Here is a 22,204-nt window from a genome sequence, read left to right as displayed (position 1 = left end):
ATTCAAGACAAGCGATTCATGCGACAATAATAAATCAGTTCCAATTCCATTCCCACAGAGGCTGGAAGACTGGCCCAGCTGTTCATCTGCCACTTTGGCACTCAGAAACTGCACTTATTTCTCAATGTAGACCTTCCTAGTTAGTTTCTGCCCATAGCACTTTGTTTTAGCTCTGCACAAAAGCATAGCTGGTGTAGCGCTAAGTGCCAGCCTGTTCAGTCCCCATTGACTCTCAGTCCACACCATCACCACCACAGCATCCGTTCATGCTATAGTGACACTTCCTTGAAGCTGGACGAGTGTTGTGTGTATGGTGGCATGGTGCTTGCAATGACAGCATCTGCCTTGCTATATAGTCTGTGCATTGAAAACCCTTGCAATACTTCAATAGTAACATCATATGGAAACAAGTAATGTTCTGTGCATCTTATCATTGAAGTTCTTTTTTGATCAGTTAACTTTCAACAGCAGTGTTAGGATGGATTGCAATGCTGCCTGGATGTGTGATGTGATTTCTAGGCCCAACCATCTCATGCCTTTCCTCTTCAGCAGTGGTTGCTTCACCGACGCCAGTTCCAAAGTAGTGGGCCAAGGATCTGTGTATTATGTAGATTGCAAGGGACCTAGTTCCAAAAGTTGAATGAAGCCAGGGAGATTCAATAGCTAATTAAAATCTTAAACGTTACATGGTGTGGAATCATTGTCAAGTCACAAACGAGAAAATCTGCAGACACCGGAAATCAAGGTAACACACACAAAACGCTGGAGGAACTCTCCAGGCCAGGCAAAGAGTAAAGAGTTGATGTTTGGGGCTGAGTCCCTTCATCAGGACTGGGAAAAAAGTGAAGAGGTCGGAGTAAGAGGGTGGGGGGAGGGGAGGAAGAAGTACGAGGTAGTAGGTGAAAGGTGAAACTGGGAGGGGGAGGGGTGAATTGAAGAGCTGGGAAGTTGATTGGTGAAAGAAATAAAGGGCTGGAGAAGGGGGAATCTAACAGGAGAGGACAGAAGACCATGGAAAAAAGGGAAGGAGGAGGAGCATAAGAGGTGATGGGCCTAAAAAGCAGGATCTCCTGGTGGCTATCCATTTCATTTCTGCTTCCCATTCCCATTCCAAAATATCAGTTCATGGTCTCCTCTACTGCAGTTGAGGCCACACTCAGATTGGAGGAGCAACACTTTATATTCCGTCCAGGTAGCCTGCAACCTGATGGCATGAACATCGATTTCTCTAACTTATGGTAGTTGACCCCTCCTCCTTCTTGATTCCCCTTTCTCACCGTATCTCCTTCCCTGCCCATCACTCACTCGGATGCTCCACCCCCTTCCCTTTCTTCCATGGCCTTCTGTCCTCTCCTGGCAGATTCCCCCTTCTCCAGCCCTGTATCTCTTTCATCAACCAACTTCCTAGCTCTTTACTTCACCCCTTCCCAGTTTCACTTATCATCTACTACCTTGTACTTCTTCCTCCTCTCCCTTCACCCTCTTACTCTGACTTCTAATCTCTTTTTTCCAGTCCTGATGAAGGGTCTCAGCCTGAAACGTCAACTGTTTACTCTTTTCCATAGATGCTCCCTGGCCTGCCTAGTTCCTCCAGTATTTTATGGGTGGAATCATTGCATTTACCATTCCCTTTCCAATAGAATCTCCAGTTCTGTGACAATGTTTAATGAAAATTATTTTTCTCTAGGTGTGGTGCAATCAATAAAGCTATTATCGGCACATGTATAGCATTATTCTGAATTAACTTTTCTTCATTCTATACCAATAACATTCACAAATCAATAGTATACAATGGAAAATGGCTTGAATGACTCACACACACTTAAGACATTGAAACAAATACAGAAAGCTGAAAGAACTCAGCAGGACAGACAGCATCCATGGAGAGGATTAAACAGTTGACATTTTGGGCCAAGACCCTCAGATCCCCTCCACAGATGCTGCCTGACCAATGAGATCCTCCTGCTTTGTGTGTGTGTGTTGCTCTGGATTTCCAGCATCTGCAGAATCTCTTGTCCTTAAGACATTGAGTTTTAAAACATAGACATGGAAAGCATAGAAAACAGCACAAAACGGGCCCTTTGGCCCACAAAGTTGTGATGAACATGTCCCTATCTTAGAAATTACTACCTTAGAAATTCCCCATTGCCTTCTTTCACCTTTTCATTTAGAAGGTGTGAAAATTCTGGTAACTCCATAGTTACTGAGACAAGTCTTTAATTTCACCCCAGTTGTAATAGTGGGACATAAACTTGTATGTCCAGTATCGAGCCTTCGAACTAATAGTCCATTATCCCATTGAAGCATTACCATAGTGCTTAGAGCAATTAATTGATAGCTGGTTGAGAAATTGAAAGTCCAATAATAAAAATGAGACAATGACATTAACCAGTTAAAAGGAATTGTTTTACTTCTCACTTTTAGTTACAGGAAAGCAAGTAATTCTAAACAGATCATGTGAAAGTCTATTATTTCCTATCTGAAGTCACCATAATTGCAAGAAGTTTAATACTGCACCTGAAATTCAGGAGGAAGATTGAGAAATTGAAAACAATTAATCAAAGTATTTTACCGTGTCAGAAAACTGATAAACCAAACACTGCAGAGTAAAGAGTAAAGTGACTGGTTTATGCTTTCATAAAACTTGCAATATTCCATGTGAATTACCTGCAGAAAAGCAAAGCATTAATAATTATTTTCATTAAAATCAGATGAGAAAATATTTCTGATATTGAATTTATAGGAATTAAGGTGCATCAAATGAGGAAAAACTCACTGGGTAGTGGCAGCATCAAACATCTTCTTTCTGCCTTCCATGCCTGACTTGGCTGCCACATTCTTACGCCAGTCACTTACTTCAACATTGCGTTCCTGTAGAGAGTTTGCAAAACAGTGCACGTTTAGAATAAATGGCATCTGTTTAGAATCAAGATAAAGAACATGCTTAAACATAGAGCAAAACTGTTCAGGGCAGAAATTCTTTATATGTAATAGTGTTAAATAGGTGATAATATATTGAACATCTCTTATGCACCGTGACTAATAGTCATTTATTTTGGATAATGAACCAACCACCATCTAATGAGGCCATTAAAACTCTATGAAATGTAACTGTGGGGATGGAATTACATGGTCTGAAAAAAATGATTGATGACTAAATCCATCCTTCCAGTCTGGTTCATTTTAATTCTGATGAAAGCTTGAAGTTGCTTAGGACCAGTGTTGGGGAATCAAGCATTAGAAGCCACAGGTTTAAAGTGGGAGGAGAGAGGTTGTAAAGGAATGGGTGAGGCAACTTTTTTGCCTGGAGAATGAGCTGCCAGAGCAAGTAGTTGAGGCAGGTACATTAACAGCAAAAGATAATTGAACTGGTACATGGATAGGATAGTTTGAGAGGGATATACACTGAATTAAGGCAAATAGGATCTAGCTTAGATGGGAATCTTGCTCGGCATGGACCAGTTGCACTGCAAGGTCTGTTTCTATGCTGTATGACACGAGGACTCTAAATGCAGGAAAGGCCAATTCCTCTAAAAGAGAACCTATCATTCTTAATAGGCTTGACCATGCAGATCCTTGCAGCTGAACTAAACGTTTGCTATTGTATTGTTCCTACTGCATAGCTGGCATCACGGTCACAACCAGACTGTGAGGTACAGCCGGTTGTGGATGGAGACCAGGCCACAGCTGGCAGAAAGGAAGGCCCTGCCCTCTGCTGTCCCTTTGGCCTCTAACAAAGCAGGAGTTGAGAAGGCTTATTCTTGACTTACAAATGTCTCAGATGCCTTGGAATATTTGGAAACAGTTGAAAAAATAAGTAACTAAGAAAATTAAAAGTAAGTTTTAAACTGTATAAATAATGCATTAAGCTTAGTTAATTAAACAAAAATAAACAAAACATATCTTTTTAATAAAGGTCAATGAATGGGTTGCATCAGGAATGGATGCTGTCAAACTAAAGGATCTGGTATAAAGTTCTTTTGTTCCTTGACACAGCGTTACATAACTCCCTTCACCTCAATAGTCAGACCAGGGGAAGAGTAAGCTGTCATGTGGATGTTCATCTGAACTTCACTACATTCCTGCCTCTGTACATCAATGACCATAAGACCATATGACTTAGGCCATTTGGCTCATCAAGTCTGCTCCACTATTCAATCATGGCTGACTTGTTTTCCCTCTTAACTCTATTCTTCTGTTTTCTCCACTGAACCATATGACCATAAGGTATAGGAGAAGAATTAGGCCATTTAGTCCATCGGGTCTGCTCCACCATTTCATCATAACTGACCCAATTTCCCTCTCAGCCCCAATCTCCTGCCTTCTCCCCATATCCCTTCATATCCTGACCAATCAATAATCTATCAACCTCTACCTTAAATACACAAAAAGACCTGGCCTCCACACAGCCTGTGGCAATGAATTTCACAGATTCACCATTCTCTGGCTAAAGAAATTCCTCCTCATTTCCTTTCTAAAAGAACACCCCTCTGTTTTGAGTCTGTGTCCTCTTGACTTAAGACTCTCCCACTGAGAGTACTGTAAACTTTGTAACTTTGACATCCTTACGACTTAAGAACCTATCAACTTCCATTTTAAATATAGCCAAGTATTTCATAGATTCACAATAATCTGGCTAAAATAAATTGGTTGAATGTGGAAATATAGAGATGTTATTTGATTATTACCTTTTCTGTATCATCCTTTTTGACTGACTTCAGGTTGGCTCTCAGATCCATAGATACTTTGTGCTTGGATCCCAACAAAGCACGCAACATTGCATCAGCTGAAACACGGACCCTACGTAAAGGAGGTCGCTTAAACTTCCCGCGAAGATCAAGAATTTTCAGGGACAAATCATGAATCTGTTCAGAGAAAATTGTGTATAAAATGTTAAAGGTGATTCATCCACAGTACAGTTGAAAACACAGTTTTAAATGTCAAATTGGTGATGTACCTCATAACTGTTCTTGCCAGCTTTAAACTCAATGTCGTACCTTTCTTCATCAACAATCTCAATTCTTTGATGCAGTTCTTTGCACAAATTCTGCAGAATAGGAGTTCGAATAAATATTTTCACATATGCCACTTGATCTGATTTCACTTTTCACTTTCATTGATTTTTTACAAAATCATTATCAATCAAACTGTAATTCTTTTGCAGAAATATCCTCTAAATACTTCTTAAATACTCCTTAATACAATTTGTCTGTGAGAACTTTCCTCATTCAGAAATACCAGCTGGCTTCTGAAGTTCAGCTGGTCCACCTCCAAAAATGGAAAATTGCACTGTCTAATTATCCCTGCTGTTAAGGACCATTTCAAAGATCACATTTTGCTCTTTTTAAGACCATCGTAAGTTGAGCCCCCTTATTGTAGCAGAAACAGACCAAAATTATTTATTTTATCATAGCTCTGCATAATCTTGAAGACATTCAGCAGATTTGATTTGATCAACTATTTTCCTTAACCATTTAATGCAGTATTCCAACAAATACTAACATTTTGATACTCAATTAATATAATTTGAAGTGGAGACTTCTCCTTCCAAAGCAAAATAAAACTTGAAGTTATTTCACACATTGAAAGAGGGATTAAAATTCAAACTATGCATTAACATTCATCTCCTTCCCTACAGCCATTTAAACAGGATCATCAAGCATTTTAAGGTCCTTTACAATTTAGATGGAAGGAATGTTACTTAATGTAGTTCTGTAGTATCAGATAACGGATACACTCTTAAATGGAGAATCCATTGCTGAAGTATTTTTAAACCATTTCCTAGTCTAGCTCCACAATGAGAAGTTTGGCTACTGCTGTTCTGGACATCCCTCCCTACTTACAAACCATGTATTTATACTATTCCCAAGTTAACTGCTAATTTTAAAGAAACCAAAGCTGGAAAGCTTCCCTAACTGTTAAAAGGTTAAGGTGATATCAAAGTGGTCTGAGCTTCTCAACAGAAATCCTGTTGGGCATCTTGCATCTTCTCTATTTTTGCATTTTAATAGTCATTCAATGAAGGTTTTCTGGAAAATTACAGATCATTATTTCTTAAATAAATCTTAACAATATTGTGGACTTTCCATTTCCTTGCTTAAATAGAACAAATATGTAAAAAGCCCTTACTTGCAATTCAGTTATGGAAAGGCCGTGGAGGTTGAGGGGAGGTACACGTTCTGCTAGGAATTTTTCTTTCTCTTCATTCCTTTCCTCGATTTCTTTTTCCAGGTCTTCTTTGGCTTTAGCAAGCATTAGGATCTGTGAAGGCATGTTTAATAATTCTCAATGTAAGATTAATGCGAGGTTAAACTTCCATAAGTATTCTCTAGATAACAGACTAAGAAACAAAAGAAGTTACATCACCTTCAGGTGGAGTTTGCGAGATGCCGAGATCTTGCTACTTTTCTGTTATTGAGAAGGAAAACAAAATTTTAGTGCTGTTAGGTATAGATAATTTGATAAATACTTTTGATCATGCATCCAATGGACAGCCAAATTTGAAAAAGAGATTAAAGAGAGCTAGCAAACAGTGCCAATTCTTCACCTTGAACTCATTTCTACTGAGAGTTTGGCATCAGTGAACTTACTTACAAAATAACAAAATAATTTACATCCTGAATGTGAAACATTTTGAAAGGGATGAACATTCTTAAAAGTATTCGTATATCATAAAAACTGCGCTGCCTAATGATGAAATGTAATATTTTGTTAGTGCAAAAATCAAAAAAATTGTTTATTAAAAATGCAATTCAGCTCTTTGTTCCTCTCAATTCTCTTCTCTTCTGCTTATCAGCATAACCTTACATTTCTTTAATCCCTTCATGAATTTATCCAGAATTTTCCTAATTGCATTATGCTATTTGTCCCATCTTCATCATATGGTACTAAGATACACATGCTAAACACTATTCACTGGCCACTAACTACTAACACATTTCACTGTGTAAGTTGATTCCACAACCTAGATTTACTTTCAAGGACTCTACAACCTTGATCTCAATATTATTTATTTACTTTTTATTTGAACAATTTGTCTTCTTTTGCACATTGGTTGTTTGTCAATCTTTTTTATGTACAGATGTGCATAAATTCTATTGTAGTATTCCTTTTCTTTCCTGTAAATGCCTGTGAGAAAATGAATCTCAAGGTACTTGATAATAAATTTACATTGAACTATTGGTGTAAAACTACTCTCTTGAATTTCTTTCATTTCATCACTATGATCTCAATTAAATACAAAACAAAAGTTAGCCTCTTTTTTTGCAAAGCCACTGCAAATCAATTTTCTTTGTGTGTAATAGGATTATGCCCATTTACAGTTTGAACAGTTCCACTTCCAAAATTTAACCAGGTGTGCCTGGGCACAAATCCCCCAGACATTTTCAAGTTTGATATGATTTTTGTGTCAATCATGCATAAGATGGTATTATTTCCTGTTACTATTTCTGTCAGGGTAATGTAGAGAAAATTAGGCAAATTGTTCCAGGAGCAGTTACTGCTTGGCATTCCTAAGACAACAGTGAAAAATTGAGTTCCCAGTAAGGTAATTACTCATTATTTGTTGATCCCCCTGTACCCTTCAGAACTCAATGCAGCAAACCCCTCCCCACCTCCATTGCCACAAATTAGCCCATTATCATCCAAATCTATGATGAAGGCCCCTATCATCATTCCCACCTGTAGGCACTCCATATATAAATAGTTAAAAAATACACCAGCATTTTCTGACTCAACATGTAATGTTATTTTAACAATATTTCTTGTGACGAATCCTAGGATGAAAATCTTCACAAGGTTTCTCTTGGTACCATTGTGGTGTTGTGCAGAGAGTAAATATCACTACACCAGAAGTCTTTCTATCAGATCTTTACCATGGAAACTGTAATAAAAATTACAGGCTACAGTCCTAGGGCAGAACTAGGTGAAGTATATTTCTTTTTCTGAATTTGTATTGAGTTTTAGGGACTTCAATAAGTAGTTGCTAAATAAATATTGCCCCCTGAAATATAATCCAACTAAAATTATGAGAAAATAGGAACCTGATGGAAATAGCAAGACTATTTTGTTGAGGAAGAAATGAAAAACAGGCTATTTACTTTAGCGGTAACCTCAGTATGAAATCTTGAGCTTGGAGTGATCCGCTTAGGAGGCGCTGGCTTTGGTGGCTCGGGTTCAGGTTTGGGTTCGGGTTCAGGTTCAGGTTCGGGTTCGGGCTCTGCCTCGGCCTCAGGTTCATTAACCTCTTCAGCCTCTTCCATTTCCTCAGTCACTTCTTCTTCTTCTTCGTACTGCTACAATATCAAAAAGTCAATTATCAGGTAGGCCATCCAAACTGATTCAAATTGGATACTAAAACATTTGGCTAATCAAAAACACAATTGCTATGGAGAAAACCTTGAAGTTTATAAATATCCCTTACCTCTTCCCTAAAAGAGAAAGAGAGAAAGAAAATAAGTGTATTAGGGAATATGTCATAATTGGAGTATTCCAAGTACATAGAATAAGATAGTATTTCAAATATAGTAAAAATATAGAGGTGATCCTCATCTCACAAACGTCTATTCATAACTTTGTTTAACTGCTCACCTATATGGTGATTTGGGCAAATGTTCAAAAGTTATGGATTAGTTTTACATTTGTTCTTTCAAGTTATGAGAAATACTTGTCCTTACCATGGACCAGACTATTGACAAAGTTTGGTCAACAAACAGTGGGAATGTTTAGCCTTTTAAAATCTCCCTTCGATATATATTTAGCTATCTCGCACACTCTAGGCATAGCCACATGAGTTGAACCATTTTTAAAGTGAAGTGGAAGTTTAAAAGGCCACTCTGTAGGATTTATCAAACACCAAAACATTTTACAAGGTAGATAGATGACATTGTTTAGAAGGCAGTCATCAGCCATTATATGATGAATTCCGAGCCCATCATATGCTAAATATACATACCACAAAGAGAATAGAATCATTTGCAACGCAATGTTGCAATAATGTTGTTCAGTGAAATGCAGAATCACCAATCTTTTGGGGGATATTGTTTATCAGCTTTGCAAAAAAGAACATCATTCTGATATAATTTGCATCAAAAAACCAAAACATAATTATTAGTGTAATTTTTTTACATGACTTTAGAGTTTGATAAAGAATGAACATGATTCTTTTTGTAAAGAAATAGTCTAGACAATGGAACTGAGTATTAGTATTTCAACTCTTCATCTTTGGATTACAAAGTAAGAATCTGAGAAATATATAACTTACTGATCAGACATTTTGGCGTAGGGTCTTTAAACCTGGAATGGTAAACAGTGATGTTAGTTCATGTTGAAGTTTAGTTTTTTATTTCACACTAACATGATCAGAAAAAGGAGATTTTTGAAAAGAGATTGTAACACCTCAGTAAGTAATAATGATCAAGTTTCCAATCATCAGTATTCTGTGTGATACTCCCTTTAACTATCAATTTTTCTAAACTGGTTTTTCTTCTTTCACTCCCCCAATTATTTCAGATTATAATCGGCTTTACATTTTTATATGCATGTCAGTCTTCAGTGTATTTTCATTTCCCTGACAAAATTTAGTTTCCTTTCCTCCTCTGACTGTATACAGTGATCTTTCAGCTCAATAGTATTGATGAGAGCCAGGAATTTTACATGTAGTTACATTAAACCTGCACCCTGTATAGGGGAACATCTGCTATATAATAACATGTTGTTTTAATGCAGCTGGTTGCTACAAATCCATACTGGAGCTTCGTGATTCTGGTACAAAACTGTAATGACTTCAGAATTGCTTAGTAAACAGTTGTTCATATCTGATGAGGCATAAAAATAAAGACTTTAAATTCTTTAAGTAAAAGTAGAGAGTTACAGTACTGTACAAAAGTGTAGCTGGGGTGCCTACAACTTATGCACAGTACAGTATTTGTCAACATGAAGCGGAGAACAAGATTGTAAATTTGGCAGGAGCAAGGATGTCGTGAATCGTGAGGGTGGAGTGCCACGTGAGGGGTGTGGGGCAGGTGGGAGAGAGGGAGTGCCAGGGTTGGAGTGTGGCACAGGCAAGGTCATTTGATTTTAAGCAATTGGTAAATTGATCATTACAGAATGTCTCTCTGGTGCTTTCTGCTCCTTTCCCTTTTCCAACCATGATTCCCCTCTCCCCATCCCTTTCTCACTCTCAGTCCACAATAGAGACCCATATCAGAATCGGGTTTATCATCACCCAGAAATGTCATGAATTTTTTTTTTGTGGCAACAGTACAAAGAAATACATAACATTATACAGTACTGTGCAAAAATCTTATGCACCCTAGCTATATATATGAATCTAAGACTTTTGCACGGTACTATATTTACTTACTATCACTTCTTCAGATTAATACTTTCCTTTCTTTCCCCATCCTTTACCTTTACAATGCATCCATCTCAATATCAAAAGTAGTCTCAAAATTGCTGATTCTTATGTAACCCAAATATAATATGATTTATTGGTGATTAATTAACCTAATGATGTTATCTAGTATAAAAATAAATGCATAACTATTCAAAATTAGGTCTGTGTTCTTGTGTCATTCGACACCTCAAAGTGGCGATCCTTTCTAATATTGACTGTGGAGTTCATTTACTGAATACGGAGAGTCACCTGCTCCATGGGGGTTTCTGCTGCTCTTGAGGTGAAGTGGCAATGGCAGAATGGGGGAAAGCCCTGAAGAAATTCATGCCCATTGACAGCTGCATTCATTACTGAATAGATAACACAGTGGTGTGAAGTCAGAGGTTATGGGCTTCGGACATTTTGAACACAAATTCCAGCACAAGGTTATCGGTATTACCCTATTGAAAATGCATTCTTTTGGTGCTCACCTCCCCACCCCACCCAACGTGTCTGCAAAGTTGTATTAAAAGACGCCTTAGTATTGTTTTAAGTAACTCCGTCGAGTGCATGGCTGGCTGGTGGCGTAGTGGCATCGGCACTGGACTTCCAGGTGAGTGGTCCCAGGTTCAAATCCGGCTTGGTTGCCGCCAAATGCACCACAAGGTGCAGAGCAGAACAACAACAACATCAATCCAGGAGCTTAGAGGTAGATAAAAGTGTAACTTCAGGAAAAAATGGAGGGCTGTGCCAGCTATAAAGAAGAACAGGTTAGCCAGGAAGATGCAGGTGTAGTTAGTGGGCAGCTGAAAGCAAAAATCTACATTTGCTGAAGGTAGGTGGGAATATCATCAGGGGATGATGGAGCAAAGTTGTGAGAAGAGGCCACCAGGAGAAGAGGAGGGATGGAGGGAATCACTAGGGAAAATATCATTAAAGAAGGAACCTATCTGTCTTAGTCTTAGAAACATTGCAACGGGTCTCTATCAAACTGTTGTGCATCATACATTTAGGAGCTTGAAGCCAATTACCTTCACTGCAGATGCCTGTTCTCATGCATGAGGACCAGCGTCAAAATGTCAAATGCACTATGTGTATAGTCACATTTGGCTATTAGAAGTTGAATAAAGTTCACTTAAAACATCGAATGTCATGCCATGATGAAGCATTTCTTTCCTATTGTTACACTGCTGTTTGGAGGAGCCTGTTGTTGATAAGGTGGCAGTCACATGTTCTTATTATTATCAGTGACTAAACATTGTTGGCTGGAAATTCTTTTGAAAGAGAAAGTCATAAAAATCACTACTAAAATGCAAGTCTTTCCTTTTCAATCCTCTTCTTGTTCTCGCCAAGCAGAACTTCCTGGTGGTCAAACATTTTAATTCCCATTCCTGTTCCAATATGTCGGTCCCTGGCCATCTCTTGTGCCGTGATGAGGTCACCTTCAGGGTGGAGGTGCACCACTTTATATTCTGTCTGAGTTGTTTCCAACCTCATGGCATGAATATCAATTTCTCCTTGCAGTAAAAAATTGTTTCCCTCTCCCTCCCCTCTTCTTCAATTCCCCACTCTGGCTCCTTACTCTATATCTTCTCACCTGCCTATCACCTCCTTTTTTCCAATGGTCCACTCATCTCCCCTATCAGATTCCTTCCTCTCCATCCCTTTATCTTTCCTAAGCATCTGGCTTCACCTATCACCTTCTAGCTATCCTCCTTCCCCTCCCCCCACCTTTTTATTCTGGCATTTTCTCCCTTTCTTTCCAGTCCTGAAGAAGAGTTTTGGCCTGAAACGTCGACTGTTTATTCATTTCCATGGATGCTGCCTGATCTGCAGAGTTTGTCCAACATTTTGTGTGTGTGTTGCTTCTACAGAATTTCTCGTGTTTATCATCTTGTTTTGCCTGTTAGTGGTAACTTCATTGTTTAGAGGAACCAATATTACATTTTAATGCTTTGTATAGAAATGTGCATTTCTGGGATAATTTGGAACTGTGACAGTCCAAATTCATGTTTCTGATACTTGTACTTGCAACAGTGTCCTTTTCTAAACCATAATGTACAGCATTCTACTGGCTCCAATAGCAGCAATGGCCCGAGGCCAAGACTGAACTCCCTGCGCATTCATACACTGCTGCTCATCAGCTTCAGTCTGTCAGTGGCAGTGTGAAACTACTGGTCAGTTCCTTTCTATTGTTAGAAATTTATTGTTAGAAAGGTCACATAGAAGGCAAATGGAAACATTTTTCTTCTGTGTTTTTCCCCCTGTCATATCCCCTTTCCTCTACTGAACCGTAGCGTGGTGGAGCAGTAGAAGTGCCACTGCCTCTCGGTTCTTGAGATCTTAAGTATTGTCTGCATATTCTCCACGAATGCATGGATTTCTGTAGAGTGCTTCAGCTTAGACTTATGTCAGTGATTTGACTACTTTAAAACATCTCTTAGGGTATGGAAGTAGCAAGAATATAAAATAGTAGTTACGTAAAACAGAATAAATTCCATGGAAAATAATGGGAAGGGGGATTTGGGACTGACAAGATTCTTCTGTTGGGAGCTAGTCTGAACATGAAGGGCCAAATGACTTTGTCCCGTGTTGTAGTTATTTAAGTATGTCTGAAGCCTGTGCTCCTGTCAGATCCAATGCTCAGACACCAACATCTCCACAGTGGAAACTACCTATGTGAGCCTTAGACACAAAATATTTAAGATTGTACCGCCAAACCACAGTAGCTGAGCTGAACCCTTCTAACAAAGGTAAGAATCTAACTATAGGATGCAGAGGCACTGTAAATAACGGCAGTCCCACAACTACTGGTGTGATAACACTACAAAAGGAAAGTGGACTTTCCTCACTCATATAGTTTAACTACTTTCTAAACACAATTGGAAAAATAGCTCGTTCCATTTAAATTTACATATTTTATCTCACTAATTTAATCTATCACTTCATTTTTCCCCTCAGTCCATTGTTGCTCTTTATTTAGTTTGATATGTCATTCTATTAGTCACTTTTCATGTATGAGACTCACCAGATATTTGTCTATCCTTATTAGGCTATCTGCAGATATGTGCCTCTACAGACAGAGGCCTTTGCTATTGTTGTTTACATGTAACACCATTCCGACAGAGGTCAGTGAATAGAATCCAGAAGGATCCCTTTTGAAGGTCAACATCCAGCCAAATACGTGCACCTTGAGACTAAACATTATGCTTCCTTGTACTGCCCCAGCTGAATTCTTACTGGGACCTTACTGATCATGCCACTCAGCTGCTTAATGGATCCACGTCCTAAAAGGTCCAGAAGTTGCATTTGTATTGTAAGGAATGATACTGCAGCTGACGCATGGGGAGAGGTGGGGGAATTTTAACTTAGCCCTTACGATCAGAAAATGTACAGGATAAAGTCTAATCTCATTTTATTAGCTTTCCTCACTTTAATCTCTATATAGATCAATGGCCTATGATCCGTTCTGTCTAGTAGGTTAAGTTAAAAGTATCAAAATTGCAGAATGGTATTCAGCCAACATACAGACTGTGTGTTGTTTGTGGAATGAAAAATGTATGTATTTATTTATATATTAAGGTACAGAACCAAACAGCCCTTTCTGGCCCTTTGAGCCATGCCACCCAGCAATCCCCTGATTTAATCCAAGCCTAATCACATGACACTTTACAATTACAAATTAACCTGCTGACCAGTACGCCTTTGGACAATAAGAGGACACCAGAGCACCCGGAGGAAACGCACGTGGTCACAGGAAGACTGTAAAAACTCCTTACAGACAGAGGCGGGAATTGAACCCGGCCACCTGTACTGTAAAGCGTTGTGCTAACCACTATGCTACTGTGCTGAGGTCTGTAATACTATAACTGACAGTTAAATTAGAATGAGCTACAGTTTTTAAAACTAGGGTTTCATTTTAATATGCTTACTAATGTCCTGCTATAAATATTTTATCTGTCAATTTAGAAACTGATTTTTCTGAAATCCCCTCTTTTTCTGAACTCAGAAAAAAATCAATTTGTGCTGTAAAGCACTTAGTTAATTTCATCATTCACTCAGAAGTATAAGTATTTATAGGTGTATTAGTTAGATAGGTCATTAATATCGCTAATACAGCAACTATGTAAATGTTTTAACTAAAAAGTGTATTTTTTGCTTCATCATACACCTCCAAACTAGTAGGCAAAATGGAACCCTGCCATCCATCTTTAGACTTATAAATTTAAACTCATGTTCCCAAAATTGCTGTGTATGCATCTTGCTATTCAGATCAGTTTCTGCACGAGGCAATTATGCCATAAAATCCTTTTCAAAACTCCAAGGCACAGATACATGAATGATATATACTGCAAAATTGAAATATATGTGGGAAAACAGGTGTCCTTGAGTTGGTTTATAAAAAGCACTAGCACTACGGAAAAGATGTATGTTAGATATTAGTTTGGATGCATCTGTTCACCACATCTTTTATAACCATATAGTACAACTACTTTTAAGTTAAAATCTACAGGTTAACATTTCCTACAAAAAACTATTTAACACTTATCATTTAACAATGAATTTGCTACTGTCATTTGTTATACTTTTCCAGAGTACTAACTTCCCCAGATGCTGATACTTAATTTTCCTTTAAAAGTATTTTAACTAATTGGATTGCATTATACTATAATACATACTTCTCACATAAACAAGTTTTACTATAAACATCTAATGTCTATAGTGTTAGTGATTTTTCAAGTTGATGCAAAATGTAAGTGACTGAAAATATTAATCTGTTATCATTCATAACTGTGAAACAAAGGGATAGATAGCCTTGAACTCCCAAAGCTTTCTTTTTTTTCTTAAATGCACAGATTTGTCTGTTATTAACTCCAGTTCTCACTTGTAAGAAATGTTGGAACCATTCTTACCTTCCTTAGCACTTATCAGACCTCTTAGTTGGGAAACAAAGGTAAGGGTGAAAGGATTCATGCTGGTTTTTATCATAAAACACCAAATGGAACCAGCATCCGATTGGATAATAATTTTAGCTGTAAGACGTGAAAAGATGTCATAGTTTATTTTTAGCAATCAATCAACATCTGACATACAATCCTTAGTTAAACTCAGGAAACACTTTATTATCTTTCTGCTAACATTATAATATGTTTATCCTGGCATTACATAAACTGTACAGTTTTATTTTGAAAAAAATTAAAGCATATGCACATTAGCATTTAAAATACTCAATGGCATTGTTTGTCACATTCAAACAAAATAATGTTCTTCCTCTAGTAAGTTACATTTTGCTATCAGTTTTATTTCAGTCAAAAAAATCCTCGTGGTGCCAACACTATTAATATAATATGTAGGTCAACTGTTCAACTATTAATTCTTTCAGCGTGTACTGTATAGATTTCTTTCAGAAAAGGAAAATGAACTCCCTAATAATCCACAGTAAGCATTTTAGAAATCACTCTCATTATTTTGTCCAAGAAAGACATGTAAGACATTGTTGTATATGAGTTTTGTTTAGCATTTGGCCTTCTTTTGCACATTGTATGTTTGTCAGTCTTTGTTTGTGTGTAGTGATTCTATTGTACTTCTATGTTGTATTATGTATGCCTGAAAAAAACTCAAAATGACATATACCCACTTTGATAATAAACTTACTTTGAACTTAGATAATTTTGCACAAAATAGTAAATTTCTAATAGATTTTATGTTCTGTTGAAAATTCATTAACTTATGACCCATAAAAATACACAAACACTAGCCAGCTTTGGCTTTGGTATATAACTTCAATTGGAGTTGAAAGATGGGAGCAAAGGAATCCTTCAATCTCCGTATAACAAATGGTTGTGACTTATCAAAAGCAATGAACAGCTGATACCACAAGAATCTGCTTGAACTACTTGCAAATTTATTTTTACTTTGAGATTAAATTTTTAAAAATTAGTTATTACTTCAAAAGTAGATCAGTGATCGTATAAACATTAATTAATTTAAGCTTGATCCGAGCAATCACTGACTTTGGTTGCAGATTTCTTACAGTACAAAAGTGACTACAAAGGGACATCATTGGCTGTAAACACTTTAGGATGTTTGACACCAATGCAAGGCATTTCAAAAATACATGCCTTGTCTCTCTATCTTTATTAAATAGTTGAATATAAAGTTTAATTTTGATAGGAAAAGAATAATGACATTCAAACAAATTCAATATATGTGAAGTCACGGAAGTAAAAGCTGTTTAACTTCATTGGTGATATCCCTCGTCCTAAAGTATTAACTATCAGAATGCTTTTCATTGGTACATTGCAAACTATTTCAATGCATTGGATTCAATTTGCAAAAACATATATGAATACAATTTGGATTGTTTTATTGGGGGTTAGGAGATTTTTGTCTAACAATCTGATAATCCAGGAATGCAAGACATGCTGTTATCAAATTGAGGAATGCGTGTCTGAAATCCTTACGACTAGCGCATATATTTCAGTTGTCTATGTAGCAAATGGTTTCACCTTAACTTCTGGCATCTTACTGCATATTGTGCATTTAAAACGCATATTGCAAGCTTGATATACTTATGATACCATGTCAAGTTATATAAAAATAAATTGTATCTACAGATAATGATGCAAATATCATTGTCAATACATTGTTGAGATTAATTATATTGGCAGTTATTAATGTGCAAACATTACAGTGAACCAGAGGTACAGTTAAATCTGCCAGTTGCTATATAAAGCCTGCTTCTCCATAAACTATGTAACAATGGTATCTTGCCATCTGAACTGCCATTGCTATATTAACAGTATGATACTACTGCAGACATTGTAGATATAGGGCAAGAAAAAGTTTGTGAACCCTTGGCAATTCCCTGATTTTCTGCATTAATTACTCATAAAACATGCTCTGATCTTTACCTAAATCACAATAATAGACAAACACAATCCGCCTAAACTAATAATGTACAATTGTATTTTTCATGTCTTTATTGAGAACATTGTTATATGACCCACAGTCTAGGCTGGATAAAGTATTTGAACCCTTGTACTTAATAACTGGCAGAACCTCCTTTAGCAGCAATAATCTCCACCAAATGTTTCTTGTAGCTACTGATCAGACTTGCATAATAGTGAGGAGAAATTTTAGACCATTCCTCCATTCAAAACTGTTTCAGTCCATCAATATTTCTGGATACCTTGCATGAACAATGCTCTTCAGGTTGTGTTACAGCATCTCAATTGGGTTAAAGTTTGGACTCTGTCTTGGCCATTCCAAAACAGAAGTTTTCTTCTTTTCAGGCTATTCTGTTGTTGATTTACTCTTGTGTTTCGGATCATTGTCTTGTTGCATCATCTAACTTCTATTAAGCTTCAGGGGACAGAGTGCCACCCTGGCATCCTTCTGTACAATGTCTTGATACTATTTTGAATTAGTTGCTCCCTCAATGATTGCAATCTGTTCAGGCCGTGAGGTAGCAAAGCAGCCCCAACCATGATGTTTCTTCCATGTTTCACAGCTAGGATGAGCTTTTGGTGTTGGTGTACAGTTTACTTTTTCCCTCCAAAACATAGTGGTGTGCATTTTTGCCAAAAAGTTCACTCTTATCTCATCTGTCCACAGGACATTGTCCCAGAAGCATTGTGGAACATCCAGGTGGTCTTTTGCAAACTTGAGATGTGCAGCAATGTTTTTTTGGAGAACAGTGGTTTCCTCCATGATGCCCTTCCATAAACACCATTTTGTTCAATGTTTTTCTTATAGTGGGCTCATGAACAGAGACTTAAGCAAGTTCTAGATTTCTGCAGGTCTTTTGCTGTTACCTTTGGGTTTTTTTCATCTCCTTCAGCGTTCATTGATTGGAACACCTGACTCCAAAAAGGTTTTGTAGAAGGCATTACCCCAGAGCTTCACACTTTTTTGAACCTAGACTGTGGTTGGTATTGACAAGAAGTTTGTGTGTTATTAGTTTGGGCAGATTGTGTTTTTCTATTATTAGGACTTAAATGAAAATTAGACCACATTTTATGAGTAATTAATGCAAAAAAGCAGGTTAATGTCAATGGCTCATGAACTTTTTCTTGCAACTTGCACAAAATAAAGTGGAGTAAGTATTAATTCCCAACATACAGCCTCTCTAACATTAAAACTTAACTTCCAGATTTGTAGCTTTATTATTTCAGATGTTAATTATTGTTTAACATTTAATATTTTTTCTTATGTTTATTGTTTTATCCAGCCTTAATTTCTGTCTCTTTTTCTTTCTGTGTCTAAAGCTGCTGATACGATTCACTGGCCTAATCACTTTGGGTGATTTCAGATGCCCCTATGGACAGCAACTCACCATAAAAGTCCCATTGAAACTCTGTGGATAACTGCAAGCTAACCAATAACAGGAAATGTTTGTTTAATATGCATAGAAATTGCTGGCTAAGGGTATAACATAACATTATCACCAATGAATTAAGGTTTTCATAAGATTTTTAAAGTGAATCTTTCATTAAGTCTTTTGAAGGGAAAAAGAGGGGACTTGCAGTTATTGCAGCTTATTCAAGTCCAAAATTATTTCACAACAAAGTACCGTACTTTCAAATTATCATGCAAACATAGAAGTCAAACTGTGCACAACCAGGAACAAAGAAATAAAACTACAAAATAGTTCATGTTACTTATTCAGATATTGTCTCTTCAGTGGAAAAAATTTGTCCATGGTTTCTGGTGAATTACCTAGACCAGGGGTCAGCAACCTTTACCACTGAAAGAGCCACTTGAACCCGTTTCCCACAGAAAAGAAAACACTGGGAGCCGCAAAACCCGTTTGACATTTAAAATGAAATAACACTGCATACAACGTTTTGTTTTGCCTTTATGCTATGTATAAACAAACTATAATGTGTTGCATTTATGAAATTGATGAACTCCTGCAGAGAAAACGAAATTACATTTCTGCATGCAACAAAAAACATTTTGAACTCCGAAAAAAAGACGTTGGGTTGAAGGTTACTTTTAAGTAAAATACTCAACGTCTATTTGAGTCCTTCTTGTGTTTATGAAAAACGCCAAACTTAAATTTGCCGCCAGCAGCAAACCAAAAATAACGTCAGCCAGCTGTCAACCTGAAAAATAAAAGGACTATTTCACTGAACAATGAAAACATATGAATATACGTAAAATAATAGGCAATTAAAATATTTATCATACTTGGTCAGGTTGACTCACACCTGACAATGCAGTCGTATTCAGTAGGGAAGGATCGATGCTTAGGGGAGTGACCGGGAAGGATAATGTGTTTTTTTCCTCTCTGAACTCACAGAAGCGTTTCCCAAACAATGTTTGCATTGCGATGATTGCAGAATGTAAATACTCCGAATTTATCATGTCGTGACCTTGTTTGAACTCTCTCAAATTGGGGAAGTGAGACAATGTGCCTTTCTGTAAATCTCTGGCAAGCACTGTAAACTTGCGCTCGAATGCCAAAACATCCTCCAACATGTGCAGGGCTGTACGTCCTTACCCCTGAAGAGCTGTGTTCAGCGTGTTCAGGTGTGCTGTCATGTCTACCATGAAGTGTAGCTTTTCCAGCCACTCTGGCTGTTCCAGCTTAGGAAAGGTGAGCCCTTTGCTGCCCAGGAAAGTTTTCACTTCTTCCAGACACGCGACAAAGCGTTTCAGCACCTCCCCTCTGGACAGCCAGCGATAAAAACACGTTGTAGCGGTGTGCTACACGCAGTCAGTAAACTGCAGTCAAAGATAGCTTTATTCGAACTAAACAGCCTTGCTTTTAAGCCTCCCTCAACCCGCCCCCCCATGGACGCGGATGCTGCAAAAGACACGTACTCACAAACCCCCGTAGGCTATCTCCCTTAGCCTGAACGCTGGCTAATTGTGAGCCAGTTCGGATGTGTCAGGAAATGGGTCGCCACAACGTCTTATTTAGATTGTACAAGATCACCATAATCTTCAAATTTAGATTTACATTTCAAAAACTAACAAACTAACATAAAATACATTTTAATTAAATACTGACCATGTAGCGGTGTGCTACACGCAGCGCTAAAATTACGACACGGAGTCGGTAACTGCAGTCGAAGGAAAAAACTTTATTCGAAATCTTCAGCCTCACTTTTAAGCCTCCCTCAACCTGCCCCCCATGGCGCAGAGGCTCCAAAGCTCTGTGCTCGCAAACCCCCGTAGGCTATCTAATTGTGAGCAGGTTCGGATGTGCCAGGAAAAGGGTCGCCACAACCAATTATTTCCCAAAGCAACAGGGAGCCGCAGCACAGACGTAAAAGAGCCACATGTGGCTCCGGAGCCGCGGGTTGCCGACCCCCGACCTAGACAAAGAATAACAGCTTGAAGTGCTTTGGTGGTTGTTCACACAACAAGCAAAGTAAGAAAGACGAGTGAGCAGTTTAAAAAAATTTATAAATATTAAATAGATCCCTAGAACATTAAGTTTGATTCTTGACCTTACAATTTTCCACGTTATGATATTGTATCTTATGGTTTACCTGCACTGTGCTTCCACTGTAGTTGTTACACATTATTCTGCATTGTTATCCTTTTACCACCTCAATGCACTGTGTAATTAATTGATCTGTATGAATGGTATGCAAGACAATCTTTTCACTGTAACTGAGTACACGCAACAATAATAAAACAATTCCAATTTCCGAGCATTGGACATTAATTTCAAAATAAAATGTCATTACTTGGAAACTTGCATTTATGAAGAAGGAGAGTCATGAGTCAAATTGAAGAGTCTTTGAAAGTAAGCATGGGGAAAACAATAATCTCTAAACAGTGAGGCCAACATTACCCAACCACAAGAAAATCGGTGTGTCATGTAGTGCTAATGACTAGTCAGCAGGTCAATAGAGAATTTCCTTTTGGTTGCAGTTTATACAAGTCTGTCCTGGACATTTGTACCTGTACACATCAGGATGAACATATGCATCATGCATGAAGTTAGATCAGGGAAATTCTCTAATGACTTCAGCAAAGTGTTTTGGAGTGGTAGCAAGACACTTCATATCTGGCCCCTCAGCTTTCTTGGGTGCACCTATGGGGTTGTCAGTTTACAATAAAATGATGAGTAAAAGTGATTGGCCATTTTTTCAGGAACTTTTATGTCACTATTTTAAATAAATTATGTCTTAACTGTGTTTTGAATTTATTATTTATAAATAACTTTTTACTCATTCTAGCTATTAAATTTCTTTGAGTGTTTCAACTTTTTATTTATTTTATGTATGTATTTATTTAGAGTTTCAGTGTGAAATAGGCCCTTCTGACCCTTTGGGCTACACTATCTAGCAATGCATAGATTTGACCCTAGCTAGCCCAATCACAGGACATTTACAATGACCAATTAACCTAGTAACTGGTATGTCTTTGCACTGTGGGAGGGAACAGGGTCACCCGGAGGACCCCACGTACTCACAAGGAAGGAACTTACAAACTTGCTTACAGAGGTCACGGGATTGTCTCTGTCTGATCATTAGGGACATTTGGAAATAATGATAAGATTTGATTTTGTGATCTACCAAAAGGTTATCAAGGCTGTCTTTGGGATAGGCCTCACAGTTGCTTGAGCTTATTTGGTACTTTGCTGGAAGAAAACTACAGCCAAGATCAGTGGTTATTAGGGGCCATGTGGTTGAGGGATTGGTATAAGAGATAACTCTCCATGTGGGACAAATTCTGTGTGATCTGACCCAATGAACCACCAGATGCCTTATCTTACCACAAACCCTACCAGTCTCATAACTCTGCTGTCTGACAGAGCTTAGTGCATCTTCCCATCACTCATCTACCAACAATTTGTATCTACAA

At 37.8% G+C, this 22,204-nt stretch overlaps 1 protein-coding gene across 3 annotated transcripts; it reads right to left on the bottom strand.

The window, feature by feature from the left end:
• Nucleotides 1-2,390: 2,390 nt before the first annotated feature.
• Nucleotides 2,391-15,347, bottom strand: LOC132403489 (troponin I, slow skeletal muscle-like). Of its 3 annotated transcripts, XM_059986887.1 has the most exons (9): nucleotides 15,289-15,347; nucleotides 9,263-9,294; nucleotides 8,100-8,294; nucleotides 6,367-6,408; nucleotides 6,130-6,261; nucleotides 4,958-5,047; nucleotides 4,689-4,865; nucleotides 2,777-2,871; nucleotides 2,391-2,667 (listed from the first exon to the last, which is right to left on the bottom strand). In XM_059986887.1, the coding sequence occupies exons 3-9, from the start codon at nucleotides 8,259-8,261 to the stop codon at nucleotides 2,664-2,666; spliced, it is 702 nt and encodes a 233-aa protein (XP_059842870.1). In that variant the 5' UTR covers nucleotides 8,262-8,294; nucleotides 9,263-9,294; nucleotides 15,289-15,347; the 3' UTR covers nucleotides 2,391-2,663. The 3 variants fall into 3 exon arrangements, with proteins under 3 accessions (XP_059842870.1, XP_059842871.1, XP_059842869.1); XM_059986888.1 differs by lacking the exon at nucleotides 15,289-15,347 and having other exon boundaries at nucleotides 9,263-9,597; XM_059986886.1 differs by lacking the exons at nucleotides 9,263-9,294; nucleotides 15,289-15,347 and adding an exon at nucleotides 8,423-8,955.
• Nucleotides 15,348-22,204: the final 6,857 nt, after the last annotated feature.

The sequence above is a fragment of the Hypanus sabinus genome, chromosome 13 (genome assembly GCF_030144855.1).
Source record: "Hypanus sabinus isolate sHypSab1 chromosome 13, sHypSab1.hap1, whole genome shotgun sequence".
NCBI lineage: Eukaryota > Metazoa > Chordata > Chondrichthyes > Myliobatiformes > Dasyatidae > Hypanus > Hypanus sabinus.
The sequence above is the reverse complement of the archived record's forward strand: the minus strand, read 5'-3'. Positions and strand labels throughout refer to the sequence as shown.